General features: G+C 35.6%; 1 protein-coding gene across 3 annotated transcripts in view; it reads right to left on the bottom strand.

Moving 5' to 3' along the window:
• The window catches only part of LOC106873189 (uncharacterized), a 31,130-nt gene that overhangs the window by 6,014 nt on the left and 5,185 nt on the right, over positions 1–19,931 (bottom strand). For 2 of the 3 annotated variants that reach the window (XM_014920430.3, XM_014920435.3), the window contains exons 2-7: positions 18,954–18,981; positions 14,961–15,092; positions 7,323–7,450; positions 6,118–6,247; positions 3,804–3,982; positions 1,400–1,447 (exon numbers count right to left, since the gene is read on the bottom strand). In XM_014920430.3, coding sequence (XP_014775916.1) covers positions 1,400–1,447; positions 3,804–3,982; positions 6,118–6,247; positions 7,323–7,450; positions 14,961–15,092; positions 18,954–18,981 — 645 coding nt within the window. The remainder of the gene's footprint in view (positions 1–1,399; positions 1,448–3,803; positions 3,983–6,117; positions 6,248–7,322; positions 7,451–14,960; positions 15,093–18,953; positions 18,982–19,931) is intronic. The other variant, XM_014920444.3, reaches the window with a different exon arrangement.

The raw sequence follows: 19,931 nt of genomic DNA, 5'->3' as shown, positions 1-19,931 counted from the left end.
AGCATTCAAATTACTTTATCAAATGTAATCCTTATTTATTCACATTGTTTCGAATTAATGTTGCATTATCTCAGTTACAAAACTTCTCAAACAAGATGATTTCTAGCAGATACAACACTCAATCATTTTTTTCTCTTTTTTTTTTTTTTTTTTTGTCTGTTCGTCACAGTGATGTGATTACTTAGATTATACGAATAAGTCATTCTGTTGTGTTTTTTCATTGAGCTGATAGAAAATATAGTCACAAACAAAAAGTATCTGATAGGAAAAAAAACAGAAAAGAGAGGAAGATCATTAAAAAATGCAAGTCAGAAATAGGACTCAAATTGTAGGATATTGAAGAAAATTGCTCTGAAAGACATTCTATTTTTTGAACGAGTCACTATGATAATAGCAACAAGTGATTCAGTATAGTTTCTTTCAGTTTTTATTATGTAATTCTCTTTTACATAGCATAAGCTATGCTAAAATTGTATTGCATTAGTACAATACATGGATCTAAGAATATATTATTTAATTTTTGTCAAGTAAACCTAATTAGGAAACTTTTCTTTCATTTACCATAGTTTTGCCTTTGAATGCATCTTTTTTTGAAATTTCTTGTTATTAAAATAATCATTTTACAAACAACAGGAGTTTGTGGATAGGAATTTTATTCTGGTCTCTGTTGTATTAAATAATTGAGATAAATCTAGAAAATGGAGAAGTCACTTCTTTATATAGCTTCTCCAGATCTGATGATTATTACAGCTATTATGAACTCAAGCCTGTACAATATATGTCCAGAGATACAATGAAATGCATAAAGTAAGTGTTAAACCATGTCCCATGAACTGGTTATCTATTACCTTCCTTCAGTCAGATTTATACCAGTAAACAACAGTCACAGTCATTTTGGGTAATGACCAAAAGAGTAGGATCACAAATATGAGCGACTGAAATGAAGTCCCTCTAAATGATATCTGGAGTAACATTACTTGAGAGGGTGCATAGTTCATAGATGAGGGAGTCTCTCCAGATTGAGCTGCTACATTTCTACATTGAGAGATCACAGCTCTGATACTACAGACATAATTAGAATTTTACAGAAAGGGATTGTAAGACAGATTCTTCAAGCCAAGCCAACTGGCAGGAGACTCAAGAGTAGACCAAGAATTAGATGAATAACATCCATAGTCCTAGTTGGTCATGCTTGGGAACCCAGCTGGAAAGTTTAATGACAGTTGTTTCTGATAGGACTTTATAGAGGATGTGTCTGAGGACTTCTCCCCATGACCCTCCCAGAGAATAGTGGGCAGAGAATGCTAAAAAAACATTTGTTCTTTTGTAAGTTTCTGTAGTAAAAAGAATTGTGTACCTTTAAAAAAAACCATACGAAATAAAAATAAAACTATTTTACCTTTACAACATATTTTCCAGAAGTATCAACTTCAAAAGTAACAGATGGCTAGAAAATAAAAATGTAAAGTGTTATGGTTTTAATTTAGCAAGGGATATCATCATCATCATCATCATTTAACATCCGTTTTTCCATACTGGCATGGGTTGGATGGTTTGACTGAGGCCTGGAGAGCCAGCGGCTGCACCAGGCTCCTATCTGATCTGGCAATGTTTCTACAGCTGGATGCCCTTCCTAACACCAACCACTCCAAAAGTGAAGTGGGTACTTTTTATGTGTCACCAGAACAGGAGCCAATCAGCCAAGCCTGGCATCAATCATGTTCAGATAGTACTTTTTACGTGCCACTGGCAAGGGGCCAGTCAGGCGGACCTGGCATCGACTACATTCAGATGGTGCTTTTTATGTGCCACCGGCACAGGAGCCAGTCTGTGGGTATTGGCATCGGCCATGTTTGGTTGGTGCCTTTTACGTGCCACTGGCACAGGAGCCAGTCAGGTGGGCCTGGCATTGACCACGTTTGGATAGTGCTTTTTACGTGCTACTAGCACAGGAGCCAATCAGGAGGAGCTGGCCATAGCTACGATATTGGTTTTACTTGACTCAACATGTCTTCTCAAGCATATCACATCACCCAACACATCAGGGGTATTCTTAACAGGGCCGGGCATGCGTGGCTGCGATCTCACTTTAGTTGCCAGGTCTTCTCAATCACAGCATGTCTCAAAAGGTCCTAGCCTCCTGTCATTGCTTCTGTGAGGCCCAATGCTTGAAGGTCATGCTTCACCACCTTGTCTCATGTCTTCCTGGTCTACCTCTTCCACAGGTTCCTTCTACAGTTAAGGAGTGGCACTTTCTCACACAGCTGTCTTCATACATAACACATGACCATATCAGCGCAGTCACCTCTCTTGCACACCACATTTGATGCTTCTTATGCCCAACTTTTCTCTCAAGGCACTTACACTCTGTCATGTATGCACACTGACATTACACATCCAGCGGATCATACTAGCTTCATTTCTTTCAAGCCTATGCCTATCCTCAGAATTCATGCCCCATGTTTCACTGCTGTGTAGCATGACAGTTCGCACACATTGCATCATACAGTCTACTCTGAGCAAGAGGCTCTTAGTTGCCAGCAGAGGTAGGAGCTCCCTGAACTTTGCCCAGGCTATTCTTACTCTAGACGCTACACTCTCAGAGCAACCACCCCCACTACAGACTTGGTCACCTAGGTAGTGGAAGCCATTAACTACTTCTAGTTTCTCCCCCTGGTATGTGATGGAATCTGTTTTCTGACATCTTCAGTGTTTATTGCCCCTGTGCATCTGCCACACACAAAAACTATTTTCCTGGTTAGCCTTCCTTTGATATTGCTGCAACTTTTATGTGTCCATAGCTTACACCAGGTACATCGTATGAAGTTTCTACCCATGCCTTTTCTATAGATTGAGCAGGGCCATCTACCTGAAGGGAATTGTGATTTGACAGCCTTCCTACTTACTAAGACTTTGGTTTTTGTAGGTTAACCCTAAGGCCCTTTGATTCTAAACCTTGCTTCCACACCCTAAATTTCGTCTCCAGTTATGGCAGTGACTCGGCTATTAGAGCAAAGTCATCAGCATAGAGGAGCTCCCAGGGGCAGCCTGTCTTGAATTCCTCTGTTATTGCCTGGAGGAATATGAATAAGAGTGGGCTGAGTACTGATCCTTAGTGAACCCCTACTTCTACTTGGAATTCTTCACTATATTCATTGCCAACACTCACCTTACTAACAGCATCCCTGTACAGGGCTTGTATAGCTCTTACCAGCCACTGTCTATCCCTAGTTTCCACAATGAACACCAGATTAGGCATTGAGGGACCCTATCAAAGGCTTTCTCCAAGTCAACAAAAGCCAAGTACAGAGGTTTATCTTGGGCTAAGTATTTCTCCTGCAGTTGCCTTACCAGAAATTGGTTAATAGGTTACTATTACCACTCTATTGGTTACGATGTGTGTTCCAGTTGATGCCATCAACAGAAGAGCCTGCTCATGAAATTAATGTGCAAGAGGCTGAGCACTCCACAAACATGTGTACCCTTAACATAGTTCTTAGAGAGATTCACCATGGCACAGCATGTGACATGGTTGGCCCTTTGAAATACAGGTACTACTCATTTTTACCAGCTGAGTGAACTGGAGCAATGTGAAAATAAAGTGTCTTGCTCAAGGACACAATGTGCCACCAGGAATTGAACTTACGGCCTTATCATGAGCTGAATACCCTAATCACTAAGCCATATGTCTTCAGGCAACTATACAACTGTACAAATATGAAATGTTTTGTTGGGAGGGGGAGGTTCTCTTACAGTTCTATTTAATATTAACTGAAAATAAAGTAAATTAAAATATAACTCACCTCTGCAATTTTCTTTATGATTCTAGAATCAACAATTTCATTATTTTTCTCAAGAGAAATGTTATACTTTTCAAAATTGAAATATTCTGGAGCTTTTGTGAAGTTTACTTCAATGTTACGCAAAGGATAGCTGTATGTGATTGTCATTGAACTTTGCCAAGAGCCAGAAGCATTGTTGCCTGAAACATTAAAAAAAAAAAAAAAAGGTTAAAGTATGCATGTGTTTGGGAACACAAATGTAACAAACTATTCATTAGAAGTACTGTATGTACCAGTGTACAAGACATGCTTTTTGTTTTACTTTTAAACATATCAAAAAATTGCCCTGCGTCTAAATGTGGTTGTATCACAGGTAGGAGACCAAGCAACATAGACTAGGGAGCTGTTTGGCACGGTAATTGTGACTAATAATGAAACAATGAAAACAAGCCAAAATATCAGTCTGTTAGCACAAACTTATGAAAAATTGCTTATGGTATTTTGGCAGCTATGTCAAGAGATCATATCATCTTTTTAAACCTCCTTCAACAGACACAACCAGCACCTGATATATGCCTTACGTTATTTAATGACTTATTTTTATAAAACATTTCTTTTTAATTGTCTAAATGAAGAATTCTCCTAGAAAGGTGAAAGGAATGTTAAACATTCATCGACCTATCAGCTATTTGCAATGAGTGGAGGACAACAAAACCATTAGTGCACCACACTAATGATCAATTGCAGAAACACAAGACATTACAGCCAGGAATATGAGTTTATATCCTACATGGCAATTCTCTTGAACAAAATATGAATAACTATATAGCTGATTTGAAAGAAGATAAAGTGCAAATTCAGTATGTCTATGACAGTTTACTTATGATAAACTAGCTGGTGTAACCGGTAATTCCTGGGAGTAAAGATGTTCTATTGAAATGCCTTACTATTCTGATAGAAGAAAGCAATTTTGTTATAACTGTCACAAAAGGTGTATTTTCCATCACGAAAAAGTACAAAATACTGTCATTCTTCATTCTTCTTCCAATAACTTACCTTGTACACTGTGGGGTCATCTAAGCACCCCATTGCTATTATCCTTTGCAATTCCTGATGTTCATTTTCTCTCTCTTCCCCTATTAGATATATGTAGCCTTGCAGATCCCCTACATGAACCTGCACTGTGCTCCTTTCCCATAGTTCAATCCATCATCCACTAATATAAAGCTGTCAATATGATTAATTCAAAGCAATGTAAATAAGCATTACATTTGATAGAATAATCTGAATGCTGAAGGGTTATAGACCTCTCTCTCTTTTTAATGGTCACTAGTAAGGCTTCCATAAAGTCAGATCTACTAGAGATTTACTCTATGTCAGTCGCCTTTAAGAAAATTACTGGAAGTTGTGTTATACTCAACATCATAAAATCAGTTGACAATGTGTGTCATATAAATCTGACAAAACTGTACTTCAAGATGCCCCAATGTTTGACTCTGCCCATCACAACTGTCTTCCTCTACAGCAATAATCTATTGGCCATCACTCTAGCTATGCTCACCACTATGGATATGATACAACCGTTTATTCCTCAACAATGTTCTATACCTAAGCTTCATCCATAAGTAACACCAAAAAATTCAGGCATATGTTGTTTATTTCTTATCTTGTTGGTCTACTGTCAAGGTTTCAAGAAAGATTTATAGCTATGCACCAGCCCAAGCAGGACCTTGAAGATGTGGGAAGTGGTACCACATGCCTATTGCAAAACCTCCACAACCAAGTGTACTATCAGGTCAACCTAAATAGATTTGATTAATAATTAATGAAATGCTGGATGTGGAAATGGTTACAACCACATAAAATAGCTTAACTCCTATTTATGTTGAATATTCAGTATTACAATGTTTACTTATGCTTAGTGACATCTCGTCCATCTTTATGTTCTGTGATCAAATTCCATCAAGGTTGACTTTGACTTTCATCCTTTTGGGGTTGATAAAATAAGTACCAGTTGAGCACTGGGGTCAATGTAATTAACTTCAACCCCCAAAACTGCTGGCCTTGTGCCAAAATTTGAAACCAATATTTGGCTGGGGTTAAGGTGGTGAGCTGGCAGAATCATTAGCATGCCAGATAAAATGCTTAGCAGCATTTCATCTGCTTTTACATTCTGAGTTCAAATTCTACTGAGGTTGACTTTACCTTTCATCCTTTCAAGGTTGCTAAAATAAGTACCAGTTGAGTACTTGGGTTGATGTAATCAACTTAATCCCCTCCCCCGAATTTGCTGGCATAGCCTAAATTTGAACCCAATATTATAAAGTTTACTTACCTTTGCTATGGTGGGGCAAAATCAGAATTTGGCGCTGCACATTTTTGCTGCAGTTACCTTTGGGCAAAGAATATAGCTCTAATTCCCAGTCAGCTGCACAAAGACTATTCTCTTCTAAGCTAAACTGTTCCTGCCACAAGAAGTAAAAAAGTTATTGAAATGTGAATTAAATATTAACACATTCAAAATACAGTTTTGTTTATTACATATGTACTGGTGATTTAAAACTGAACCTCTAGGTAACCGGTCATGCATCATGATCAAACCACAGTAGTTCCACATGATCTATTAAGCAATGAATCAGCATCAAGCCATTGCACAAGTCAATCTTCTTGAATCTTCTCCTTGTATCCTATAAAAAAGCCACTTTTAGCAGTAATTGCAGAATGCTGAAACACCCATGGGTTGTGTCTCCACTCTCGCAACACTTAAGTACCTGGTTAAGACAGATGTCTGATAGTCAACAAGAATTTTTGTTACCACAAATATAGCACACTTATTTCTAGTTATGTTAGGCCAGCCACAGATTGCTGTAGCAGTAAGCTTGCTATAAACTCCAAGCAGTATGTCTCTCTCAATATGTAATTATTGCTGTTATTGTTTGTAAAAGACCAACACCATTAAAACTCTATGTGCAATAATAAAATCTTCTGCTAATTGTTCATGGACAAACCAAAGTGTTGATGATAGGCTCTTAAATATTAACTTTTACTGGTGTCTAATATTTTATCACACATGATATTAGCAAATATTGTATTTTTGTTCATAGAAGCTTTGTAGAAATAAAATATTTGAATTGTAATCATAAAATATTAGACAGCAGTAAAAGTTAATATTTAAGAGCCTATCATCAACACTTTGGTTTGTTCATAACCAAGACATTTAGTGGCTAAATCCCTCTAAATAGCTACCATAAGGTGATACAATTCTCTGCAGTAAGGAGTTGTACTATAAAATTGTAAGCTTGCAGCACTCGGAAATGTTACTAGTGATAAGCTGGTGCCATATCAAGGTGAAAATATGTTTCTCATTTGGTTAATGCAACAAAAACTAGAGGTAAGTTCAGGCTTAATGGATTGTTAAAACTTATAACAAAGTAATCATTAATTGTTATATAATTATAATAAAACAACCGTTAAATTTGCTGAAACATTATCTCTCAAGCTAAAAAAGAGAATAATAATAGAGGTCTAAAATATACATACATTTTTGTATTTTTCAATTTGACCTATATTGGTGTATGTAAATACTCGAATGAAGTGATTGCGTCCCGCTTTACATATACCATGAATTACAGTCAGATTTAAGAGAAAGCCCTGCAAACGCTTGATTGCTGTAAGAATAAATAAAAAGTAAAATATATTAATGAGAGGTTAGAGTCTAAATTGAAAAGAACAACTGTAAAATTCAATTTTGGAGGGAATGCTTAAGAAAATTTGAAATCTAAAGAAGACAATAAAATACCATATCGATTGTGACTATCATTTGTTCAATTTGCTCAGCTGTTGAAACTGAAGTTAATTATATTTTTTAAGTTCAAATGCAAATAAAATTTTAGTGACCTATCCAACTGATTTTAAATAATTCCAGTTTTCAGCTATAAAGCAGTGACTTGAGTTGCTAAAGTTTAAGAAAAGATCGTGTTTAGTTCAACAGGAATAGCATGTATAACAACCAGGTATACAAATGTTGCATGGAATTAGAAGACAATTAAGGAATTAAAATTTCTGTAGCACCAAATTTTGTAAAATATGTAGCCAAAACAGAAGATTATGGGCCTTTTAGATGGTTTACTTAGGTGAATGGCTTGTTATTTAAATGAGATAATCTATATATATAAAAATGAGAATGTGTGTCTGTCTGTCTGTCTGTGTGTGTGTGTGTGAATCCCTAAAACTGGAGAACTACGCAACCAATTTCATTCAAATTTTACAGATGCCTTACTTAGGGTTCCAGTTGTGTTTTAGTCAAAAAATTTTTTTAACTTCTTGCAGAGTTCGAGCCCACGGCAACATAACATCTCCTCCACTATTTAAGTATTACGTGTCAAAAGTGAAACAAAAACACTCATGTCAAATACTTTCACTTTAAAAATGAAACTATTCCACTAACTGAAACAATCACATTTCGATACTGTAATGGCAGATACTTTCAGAGAGAGAGAAACAGAGAAACAGAGAAAGAGAGAGAGAGAGATGTATATGTATACATATAGATGTATATGTACACGTATATGTATAGATATATATATAGATATAGATCTATATGCATACATGTATATGTATACATATGTGTAGATGTATATATATATATATATATATAGATGTACATGTAATATGTACACATACATACATATATATACATGCATACAGATATCTATACATATATACATCCATCACACACATACACATGCACACAAACACACACATTAGTCATTTGTTTTCTTATCCAAAACTACGTCAAAAGCACTGAATGGATCTTTATGAAATTTGGGAATTATATTCTATGCATAACGGCCATAACTCCCATGAAAATTCATATATTTTTGATGTTGATGAAATTTTAACCCGAACATAACAGATGAGCATTATTTGTAATTCAACGGTACAACAGTGTAAGACTACCCTTTCAGATATACTTACATTGTGATTTCTGCAATGTGGTGCATAAATTGTCAAGTACATGAGACGCGTCTTTGCCTCCACTGATTCACTTGCAAAGTGTTGAGTAAAATTATTTCGTTGCAGATCTCCTTTGAGTCTTTTTATTATCACTGCGACACACATAGTCCCCAGTTGGTAACATTGATTTCAAGACCTTCCCAGATGAGAGACTGGTTGTTCTAAGACATTTATCGATTGTAAATTTTGTCTGCAAATTGGAAATTATATTCTATGCATAACGGCCATAACTCCCATGAAAATTCATATATTTTTGATGTTGATGAAATTTTAACCCGAACATAACAGATGAGCACTGTCTGTAGCTGGTCTTCTCTTGGAAGAGCCCTGCTTCTCACATGGACAACTGTATGTTGGCTGCTCAAGTGGGCAGCAAAAAAAACCTATTTGCATATGCTCCACAAGGGAAAACAAGGAACATTGTTTACAACGAGGTGTTATAATCACAACAGCAAGAAAGTATGTACATGATCACCTTTTACGAAACTTCATTGACTTTCATATATTTATATTGATATACATATATATACGTGTGTTTGGTGCGTGTGTGTGTGTATATATATCTCTATATATAAAGATGAGAATGTGTGTCTGTCTGTCTGTGTGTCTGTGTGAATCCCTAAAACTCGAGAACTACACAACTCTCTTTTACAAACCCCGTGAAAATACATATATTTCATATGTCTAAGAAATTCAAGCAGTACATATAACACCAAAGTTAAAAACATTCCCAACAATTCCACAATCCCCAACCTCCAGAGCTATTGAAGAAACTGTTAGCATCAACTGACCAAGATTCCTAACATTTGCAAAACAAAATTAGACAATACGACGCTGTACTACAGATGACATCATTTGGAACCACAAGAGATTTAACTGAGGCAGCATTCATCCAAACTTTCAAGATCCAACCTCAGATTTATCATTGCATTGTCTCTCTACTACCTCTGTCAAATGAATCACCAAAATTGGCCTTTCATTATTTATAATCTGTACCTGTTTGTTTGGTTACGAAATAAAATACACAAAACATGTTTCTGAATTACGTGTATTTACTTTATATACATATGAGTTGAAAACTTTCTTCTAGCATTCCACTTAATGTCTATGTTCCATGCTGGCATGGATTGGAGAGTTATTAATGTAGAAATATGGTATCGTAGCTACTAACAGTTGAGGGTTGCGTAGTCTAGACGGCATTTTAGATTTCATTATTCTCTTTAACCTGGGCAAAGCCGGGTATTTCTGCTAGTTATTTCTAAAGATGAAGTGAGATATGACAGAGTACCTGGAGTTAAAGGTACCTAGTTTAGAGAGCAGCATTCGCTATTAACAAAGATTTCTCTTTCTATACAGTTGACTATATGATCCTTATCATGGAGTTATTATATTGCATGGTAATGAAACATTTGCACAAAAATTAGTAGAAATGAAAAAAATTAAAGAGGAATCAACTAAGTTCAATTTGTTGAATGTGAGCTTCAAATAAGTTGAACATAGTATAGACATATGATGTTGTGTGATAAAGTAACTTTGAGAGTGATAGTGGATACATGCACCAACAAGAGGGAGACTAATAAAACTCATGAAAAAGGCAGTGTAGAATTTAGTTTAGTCCTTTCAAACATGTGAGAATCTTGGAAAGATACTATAGTACAGATCTATGTTAGCATGGAAAATCAGACATTAATGTAATTATGATGTCAATGATGATACAAAAGCCAAAAACAATGATATTCTTTTCTACTCTAGGCACAAGGCCTGAAATTTTGGGCAAGAGGGCCATTCAATTAGATTGACCCCAGTACACAGTGGGTACTTAATTTATTGACCCCAAAAGGATGAAAGGCAAATTCGATCTCAGCGGAATTTCAACTCAGAATGTAAAGACAAGTGAAATACCGCTAAGCATTTCACCCAGCATGCTAACGTTTCTGCCGGCTCACCACCTTACAAAAACAATGATATTGAATGATCAATGATTATAAAATAAAATAGACTTATAAACCACATGAAAAGATATTTAAGGATCCAGCAATTCTTTCCATGCAAAGTAGACATATTCTTCAACATTTAAAAATCTATTTCTTATAATATAAACCCTAATATTTTAAAACTTGAATGTAAGGAATAAATTTGGTGTCATGAACAAGTGAAAGATTTAAAGAAAGAAGTTCCAAGCTAGTTGTTATTAAAATGAAAAGTAGACATCTTTGGTGTGTAATTTCAAAAGTGGAATAATGTGGATCATAAAAAATAGCAAATAGAACTAACAGATTCAAATGAAAGTTATTTGTTACAAGTTTAGAGGTAACAGATATAAAGTACAATACAATGTTAATTTTCAGTAAAGGAATGTGGCTCTCTACTGAATGTAACCTACTTGACACATGTGGATTATCCTGTATAGGGGTACAGTACTCAAGGGTAGGATGTGCTGAGGTTTTGTAGGAAACTACTCATTATTCTGAGTTGAAAATTCATGATAAAGATTGCATTGTTTATAATGTCTTTACTGTGGAGCTAATAATAAATATATTACAGAGACCTTTAAATAATCAACATTTTGGAGCATGTTGGATGTGTAGAAAAAGATGAAGGTTGTTTTACCATAACAAAATTTATTAGAAAGAATGGTGCAAACACAACTTTTACATGTAAGAAATCGAATGTCTTCGTGTCTTGAGTCTCTCTGCATGACCAGTAAGAGCTACTTAGATGCTAGAGAAGATCGTGAAAGTAACAGAAATATGTGTGCAGTAGAAAACATCCAGTTCCTGGTTGGCACTTACTGTAATGAATTCATAGCAGGCATTATTGTGGCAATGATGATAAGAAATCAGCTTAGGAAGACATCATTAGAATGACGGTAACGTACATGGTTTATGGCATTAGGCACAAGTGAAATGGTAATCCTTGTGTGTACCAAATTGGCAAAAGAGAAGGGGAAAGCACCAAACACTGGAATACATAGGTGTCAGCTGTCACGCTATCTGGTGGCCTATATCATCAAAGGGGCATAATCCAGCTACCTTCACTCTGCTACATGATCACACTCTGAGATCGCTGTCAATAATTTTTGAGAATTTGTAGCAGAGCAGAGGAATGCCAAAAAAGGCACAGGAAAGGAAGAAAATATAAGATTCTACTTTCTGCTCTCACTGGAAAAAAAAATATCTGTCCCAACTTTTTGAGCAGAGAGAGTGGTCTCTGAGTGGCAGAAAGTTAAAAACTGGCAGCCAAAAATACAAATCAAGGAAAGCAGGAATGCACAGATATACCAGCAAAAGTTGCAATAAAAACAAACGTGGGAGCATGCAAGTTCACGATAAGGTCCACTTGGATATATTTTCACCTGCATGTACTTAAATGCTGAAAGAGCAGTGTTAAGTGCTGGACATGTTCCTCAGGAGTAGAACTAGCAATTAGGAGGTCATCTATATATGCAAACACAAAATGCAACCCATGCGTGACTTCATCCATGAATCTCTGGAACGTACTAGCTACGTTTCTAAGTCTGAAAGGTATGGAGAGGAATTCGAAGGACCTGAATGGAGTGATGATAGCAGTCTTCAGTATCATCCAGGTTGACAGGAATTTAATGATAAGCCCTTACTAGGTCTACCTTTGAAAATACTGTGCAACTGTGCAATGCAGAAGAAAAATCATGCAGGAGTGTGATTGGTTACCTGCCTGGAACAGTAAATAGAGTTCAAATGCCTGAAATCTCCCACGGAGCGAAAGTCAGTATTCCCCTTGAGTACTAGGTGTAGGGGAGATGACCAAGGACTGGTGGATGGGTGTATAAGCCCCAGCTGCAACATGTGGTTGAACTGTGCTTTTGCTGCTTTGAGTTTGTTCAGCGGTAAATGACAAGGATGCAAAAACACCAGAGGACCAGTAGTAGCAATGAAGTGCTTTGCCAAATGAGCAAGTTTGCTGGGTTAAAAAGTTAGGTTGGTTAGCTCCAGGAAATTATGCAAGAGAGCATGATATGGGTCTCCAGAAACAGCAATGGAAAATATCAGGCTTATCATAGGAGTAGTTGAATGACGACCAGGAATCGATAAAGCTGTAGAGCTATCCAAAAGATACTGGTTATGAACATCCACCAGCAAAGAGAAATGGTGTAAAAAGTATGCTCCCAAGATTGGATATAGCAGGTCATCAAGGACAAAAATCCACTTAAAATCCCTACAAAGCAACAAATCCAGTAAGCGGGAAATTTGATTGCATGTCTGAATGGTTCACAGCTTGTAAAGAAATGACTGAAGGAGGAGGCATATGCATAAGAAATTTCACTGGCCAAATACTGCAAGATGCACCAGTGTCAACCATAAATAGCTTGCATGAGTTGAAATCCTCCAAGAAGAATGCACATTTTCATATCTGGTTAGAGGGGACTACTGATGTGATCAGAGTTTCCTGTATTAGTTTTCCTGGCACTAGAAAGAACAAGGAAGAACACATTTTCACACCTCCTCAGCAAAATGGCCATGACACCAACAATATGTTGAGGTGGCAGGAGAAAACTAACAGCTAGAGGGGTGGCAGTTGAAAGAATTCTGCATAGAACACAACTTTCTGACCTCTTTGGTAAGTTCTAAAATGGCTTGGAACATTGCTGCTTGGTTTGAACTGCTGTCAACCACAGAAGAAGAAGGAATAGAAGTGGCAGTGACTACTTTACTGTCCACTGGTGTGCTGTCCAAGAATTATATAACTTTGTCGGCAGAAGAAGCTAGTTGATCCGCCGAACTAACCTCAACAATGGGCGCCAAAATCAAGCGAACGTTATGCAGCAACCAGGAGAAGAAAAGTTGTTTGAGAAAGGAACTGTCCTCAGGAGAAATATCAGTCAACTCGCAAATTCGAAGATGAAATTCAGACGGCTGCCTATCCCACAAATGTTAATCATTGAGCTGCATCTTAAAACAGCACTCGGCAGATATAGTAGTCCTATGAACAATTTCCTGTTTAATGGAGGAGTAGGTAGTGTCTGGGGGTATATCAATGATTAAGTCTTTTAAATTTGCAGTTAGTGCAGAAGAAAGCATGGTGAGCAAAATATGGAGTTGCTGCTGAGCCAATTGAATATTGGCAGTGAGAAAATGAGATTTGACCTGACCAAACCACAATTTAACATCTCCAGTGAACGCCGGTAAGGTGGAAGGATTCATTTTCCTGGAAAACTGTAGAAAATGCCTATAAAAGTGTTGTCACCATGAGCGGGAAACAAAACAAATTTAGACACCAAAATTGTACTGTCCAAAGAGACCTGATACTAAGTGAAAGGAGGGAAAAATGGAGACGACTCAAAACACAACTCTGTACAGCTAATATTAACAAGAAAGTTCTGGAAAGAATTTTTGTTTGTGGAGGCAACGAGCATGTGCAAGAGAATGGATTCTGAACATCATCTGAATATGGGAGTCACCAGAGTTAGATGCTGTGTATCATCTCCGAAGGCAACAGTAACTATTACTGACGGATGAGTCTTCTTATGTTGGGGGGGTCACCACTTTCTAGTGTGTTAGGTGTGTAGAAAAAGATGAAGACTGTTTTACTATAACAATTAAAATTTACTAGAAAGGATGGTGCAAACAACTTTTACATGTAAGAAATCGAATGTCCTCATGTCTTGGGTCTCTCTGAATGACAAGTAAGAGCTACTTAGACACTAGAGAAAATTGTGAAAATAACAGAAATGTGTGTGCAGTAGAAAACATATCCAGTTCCCAGATGGCGCTTACTGTAATAAATCTGTAGCAGGCATCATTGTAGCAACAATGATAAGAAATCGGTTTACACAGACATCATTAGATTGACAGTAATGCACATGGTTCGTGGAATTAGGCACAAGTGTGTTCCTTGTGTGTACCAAATTGGCAAAAAAGAGGGAGAAAGTGCCAAACGTTGGAATATATAGGTGTCGGCTGTTTGAAGGGATGTAATTCAGTTACCTTCACTCTGCTACAATTTCAGTTATCTTCCAAACAAGATCTTCCAATTAATTAGCTTTTCTATCTATTATTGAAGGTCAACTAATTATCATTTCTATTTTTAAAATTATCTTTTAATAAATAAACAAAGCAGATTTTACACATACATCTAACAACATTCAAAATTAGTCTAGATATAGAAATAAAGGAATATATGTACTTGAAGTGTCTGCATTCCAGGTAAATGTGATGTTGGCATTATCAAAGAACTTTGTTTGTAGGTTTTCTGGTCTAGCTGGCATCATTTCATTGGTGGTGTCTAATGAAACACTTTCATTGTTGGTGAAACAAGCTAAAATATAAAATCATATGTTTTATTTCTATTTTAGCTATATATATATATATATATATATATATATTATAGAAATATGTTACAAAAAGAAAATAGAAACTACACGTGGAAATGTAAGGGGAAAGTAAGAAGAAAAATAAGTGAAAATACACATTGAAAATCAAAAAGAGTAAAGGCTTTTTATGAAAAGTAACGATAGATATATACAATAAGATGAACTGAGGTAGGAATAAAAGTAATGAAAGTCATATTGTGAATTGTTAAAGAGATTCAAAAGCATACTGGTTTCGTAAAATTACTGATCACTGCTTTGAATGCACACCGATTACTGAACGGTGTCAGGTCTACTAGTCCCTGAGTAAAAAGATTATGTGTAAGGGAGGTGAGTAGTTCTGGATTTGGTGCAATTAAGGTAGATATAGATCTGTAATGTGAATGGTGTATGGGATGTTTGGGGATTAGTGATATTAATTGAAAGATTAGTAGTGTTCTGTATTATGTTATGTGTTCATATTGAGTTGTGGAAGATATTTATTGATGAAAGTTGCCTCTTTATTCATTCTTTGTTGTACTGAGGTGTTCTGTGAACATTGATAGAAGGGGAAAATTAGGATGAAGGTTCCTAGTACACGTTTCTATGTGTTCACTGACCTGTATCTGTCTGTATTGTAGGTGGCGGATTTGTTTTTTGCGGAGAGTGGTTCTTTAATGGAGTGATATTCCAGTTTGGCCAGTATAATGATTACCACACCCTAAGCTTGTAATGGCACAGATTAGATTTTCCGAGGCACACTTTTATTCCTACTTCAGTTCATCTAATTGTATACATCTATCGTAACTTTTTTCATAAAAAGCCTTTACTCTTTTTGATTTCCAATGTGCATTTTCGATTATTTTTCTTCTTACTTTCCCCCCTATATATATATATATATATATATATGAAAAAATGAATAGAGATGGCTTTTTTGATAATTTTTCCACTTGAATAATTAGATGTTTATAAGTTATTAGGTGTTTACAAAAAGTAACTCTGATAGGAGTTTCTCACTTACAAACATACACACATGTAAAATTCTTTTACATATCCCATACATCAACCCAGAGTTTCTACCTTTACAAATAGGGTGTTGCATCCTTATTACTTGTGTGATTTTTTGCTGTTGTGGTAACTGTTTATTTATTTTTTACGTGTTAATTGTAAACAAGGGAAAAATACATTCATTTATATATGTATATAGATAGATAGATAGATAGAGAGAGAGAGAGGGGGAGAGAGAGAGGAGAGAGAGAGAGAGAGAGAGAGAGAGAGAGAGAGAGAGAGATAGCAACATAACATAATAATAATTGATGAAGGACATGGAAGATAGATTTAGCACTAGTCTTTCAGTATATGTGTATATATCTATATATATATATATATTTGTTTTGCAAAATTTTTGATGTGAAATCGTGTGTTGAAACAGATGTTGTTGTACTTGGGGATGGTCATATTGCCAGTTTAATCAATAAAAACACACGCACTGTATATTTGATGCTAATTTGCTTCAGCTTTATATTACATTACATTACATTAATACTATTTCGGATGAGGTCACAGAAGTGTGACGAAAGAACTCTGGCCGAAATAGGATTAATGTAATGTAATGTAATATAAAGCAGAAGCAAATTAACACCAAATATACAGTGCGTGTGTTTTTATTAGCTAAACTGGCAATATGACCATCCCCAAGTACAACAACATGTATATATATATATTATATATATATATATATATATATGTATTATATATATATACACATACACACACACACATACACACACACACACACACACACACACACACATATATATATATATATATATATATATATATATATAAAAACATGGCCTGAGAAAGAATTTCAGATGGATATTGAAATGAAAAAACAATACACAAAATATACATTATACAACACATACAATGTATGTGTGTGTATGTGTGTGTTTTTGTTTCTGTGTTTGTTTGTTTGTGTGTGTAAATTATTCATTGGTATCATAGCGTTTTATAGAATCTTAGTCAGAATCAAAGAGGTTGGCAATATAATGCTATGAATTAAAACAACCTATTTGAAGAAACCTATGTCCACCTCAGATGGCGCTTTTAAAGGAGCACCACTTTTGGGTCAGCTGTAGGCAATACGTGCTTTTTGTGGGGTCCAGGGGCAGCAAAAGGAAGGGCTGCCCTGAAAAGCACACACTCTAGTTATGCTAGTGGATGTTCTGTGTCTCCTTCAATTAATTTTAAATATAACAAAGAATTTAGTAAAATAACTTAGTTATCATTAAGCTAGTGTTAGGAACATAAATTGTGACTAAGGTTTGGCAAAAGATTTTAATTCAGAACTTTTGAAAACAAGACATTTGTACTACAGAGCCAAAGGCGGTTTCAGGCAGGTTGATATCAAAAGGGTTAATATCTGTTTTCCTAGTTGGCATGGACTGGATGGTTTGATAGGTCACAAGACTGCACCAAGCTCTACTATCTGCTTTGGCATGGTTTCTATGACCAGATGTCCTTTCTAATGCTAACCACTTTACAGAGTCTATCAGGAACCATAACTGAGCAGTTGTCCTTACAAATACTGAAGAGAAAGAGGCATGGAAGTGTTATTATCAGAAATTCTTGAATGAAAAGAATAAATTAGAGAGACAGAGCCTACCCCCAAGGAGACTCGGCATCTAAGCTGACAGCAACATGATAGATCAATCAATCAACCATATTTAGACGGGAAAAGGCTACATGCTCCTTAATGATTAATTTGCTCTAATGCACTGTAATCATCCATACATGTAAGATACATGTATGTGGATAACCATGGAGTGTATTTGCATGGTAAAGCTAAATATATATGGTTGTTAAATGTATCCATGTCAATTTATTTACAATTCATCCGCACAAACATATACAACAGGCTTCAGCAAAGTTTCTGCCAATGAAATTCCATTCATATTCATCACTTTGAAGCTACAATAGAAGACATTTACCCAAAATGTCATATAGTTATGAAGTAAATTTTCTAAACATGCCTGCTTCCATAGATTTAAGCAGAACATATAAGTAAATTTATTTTTATCCAACACACTACTTACAAATGGTTTCCTATAACCACACACTTAAATTGCTTTACAGCAAGAAATAGAAATTAAATGAGATAATCTTACTCAATCAATTGTACTGTATGTTGGCTTTGGCAGTTAGTATTATCTCCAGATCAGCCTTTACCAAGCAGATTTATGATCAAAGAAATTTCAGTTGTGGCTATCAAGTCTTTCTTCTAGATGTTAATGTATTTAAAATTACTTTGTCAAATGTAACCTTTCTTCTTTATAAAAAACAAGGTGTGAGTTGAGGGAGATTTAGCTGCTATTTCTATCCATGACTTAAAAGCTTCTTCACTGGTTTGAAAATCTATAGTAGGAGTCAGTGTCAGGAAATAGCTTAACTGGGTATAAAACCTTCATTGCAGAAACTTCTATACAGTTGCTCCATCTGCTAGAAATAACAGTTATATCCCTTTCTAATTGTATTCTATGACCTTAAAACAGAAAGGACACATTTTGGAATGTAGCCATGGGCAAACAGAAAGATAGAATGTTCAAACCATAGACATCTTACATCATAGATCTATTTGATCAGGGTCAAAACTGGAACTAATAAACATTCACATGTGTGTGTGTGTGTGTGTGTGTAAACATAGATGTGTGTACAGAAGATTATTATGCAAATTATTTAAGATTTTAGATGCAAATATATTTTTAAAGAAAATAAAAGAAATGTTTAATAAAAGAAAATAAAGAAACTGTCAAAGATGTTCTACTTACTAGAATTGTAGAAATTACAATCAAAATTCTGTTGATAAAGAAAAGAAAAAAAACAAGGGAAATTTTAATGAAGATCATAAAAAACAGCAGACAAGTGTTATACCTAATAATAATAGGGGTAGTTTATCCTGTTCAAGCTATATTATTAGCATTATTCTGCGATTGAGAATTTAAAATCACTTTAACTTTCTAAGACATCTCAACGCTTCTAAAAGCAAACTTCGTTTGTTTGTTTACGTTTGTCGTAATTTGAATCTAATAATAATTATTATTATTTCAAATTTTTGTCACAAGGGCAGCTTGGGGGAGGTGGGGATGAGTCAAATACATTGACCCCAGTGTTCAACTGGTACATATTTTACCGACCCAGAAAGGATGAAAGGCAGAGTCGACCGCGGCGGAATTTGCCTAAATCCTTTCTACTGGAAGTACAAGGCCTCAAATTTTGGGGGAGGGGACTAGTCGATTACATCAACCCCAGGGTTTCACTGGAACTTACTTTATTGACCCTGCAAAGATGAAAGGCAAAGTCGACCTCAGCTGAATTTGCTTAATAATAATAATAATAATAGGAATATATTCACAGACACGACAGAGCTGGGACCTATATACACTGGAAGCTATGCCAACACTATGGAATAACAACAGAAAAAAGATGGTATAAACACACGCCAGAAAAGGTCACAGAAAACGAGAAAGCAACCATACTCTGGGATATGCCAATACACACAGATAGAGAAATTAAGACAAATAGACCAGATATAGTTGTCAAAGATCATGAAGAAAAAAAATGCTTTCTAATTGATGTATCAATACCAGCAGATGACAACGTTTCTCTAAAAGAAATGGAAAAACTTTCAAAATACAAAGACCTGGAAATAGAGATAACTCGAATGTGGAATCTAAAAACAGAAACAATTCCTATCATAGTAGGTGCCTTAGGTATAATAAAATAATATTCAGACAAATACATAACAA

The sequence above is a fragment of the Octopus bimaculoides genome, chromosome 11, assembly GCF_046866305.1.
Source record: "Octopus bimaculoides isolate indiv1 chromosome 11, ASM4686630v1, whole genome shotgun sequence".
In the NCBI taxonomy this organism is placed as follows: Eukaryota; Metazoa; Mollusca; class Cephalopoda; order Octopoda; family Octopodidae; genus Octopus; species Octopus bimaculoides.
Note: the sequence above shows the minus strand (reverse complement) of the source record. Positions and strands in the feature narration are given on the sequence as shown.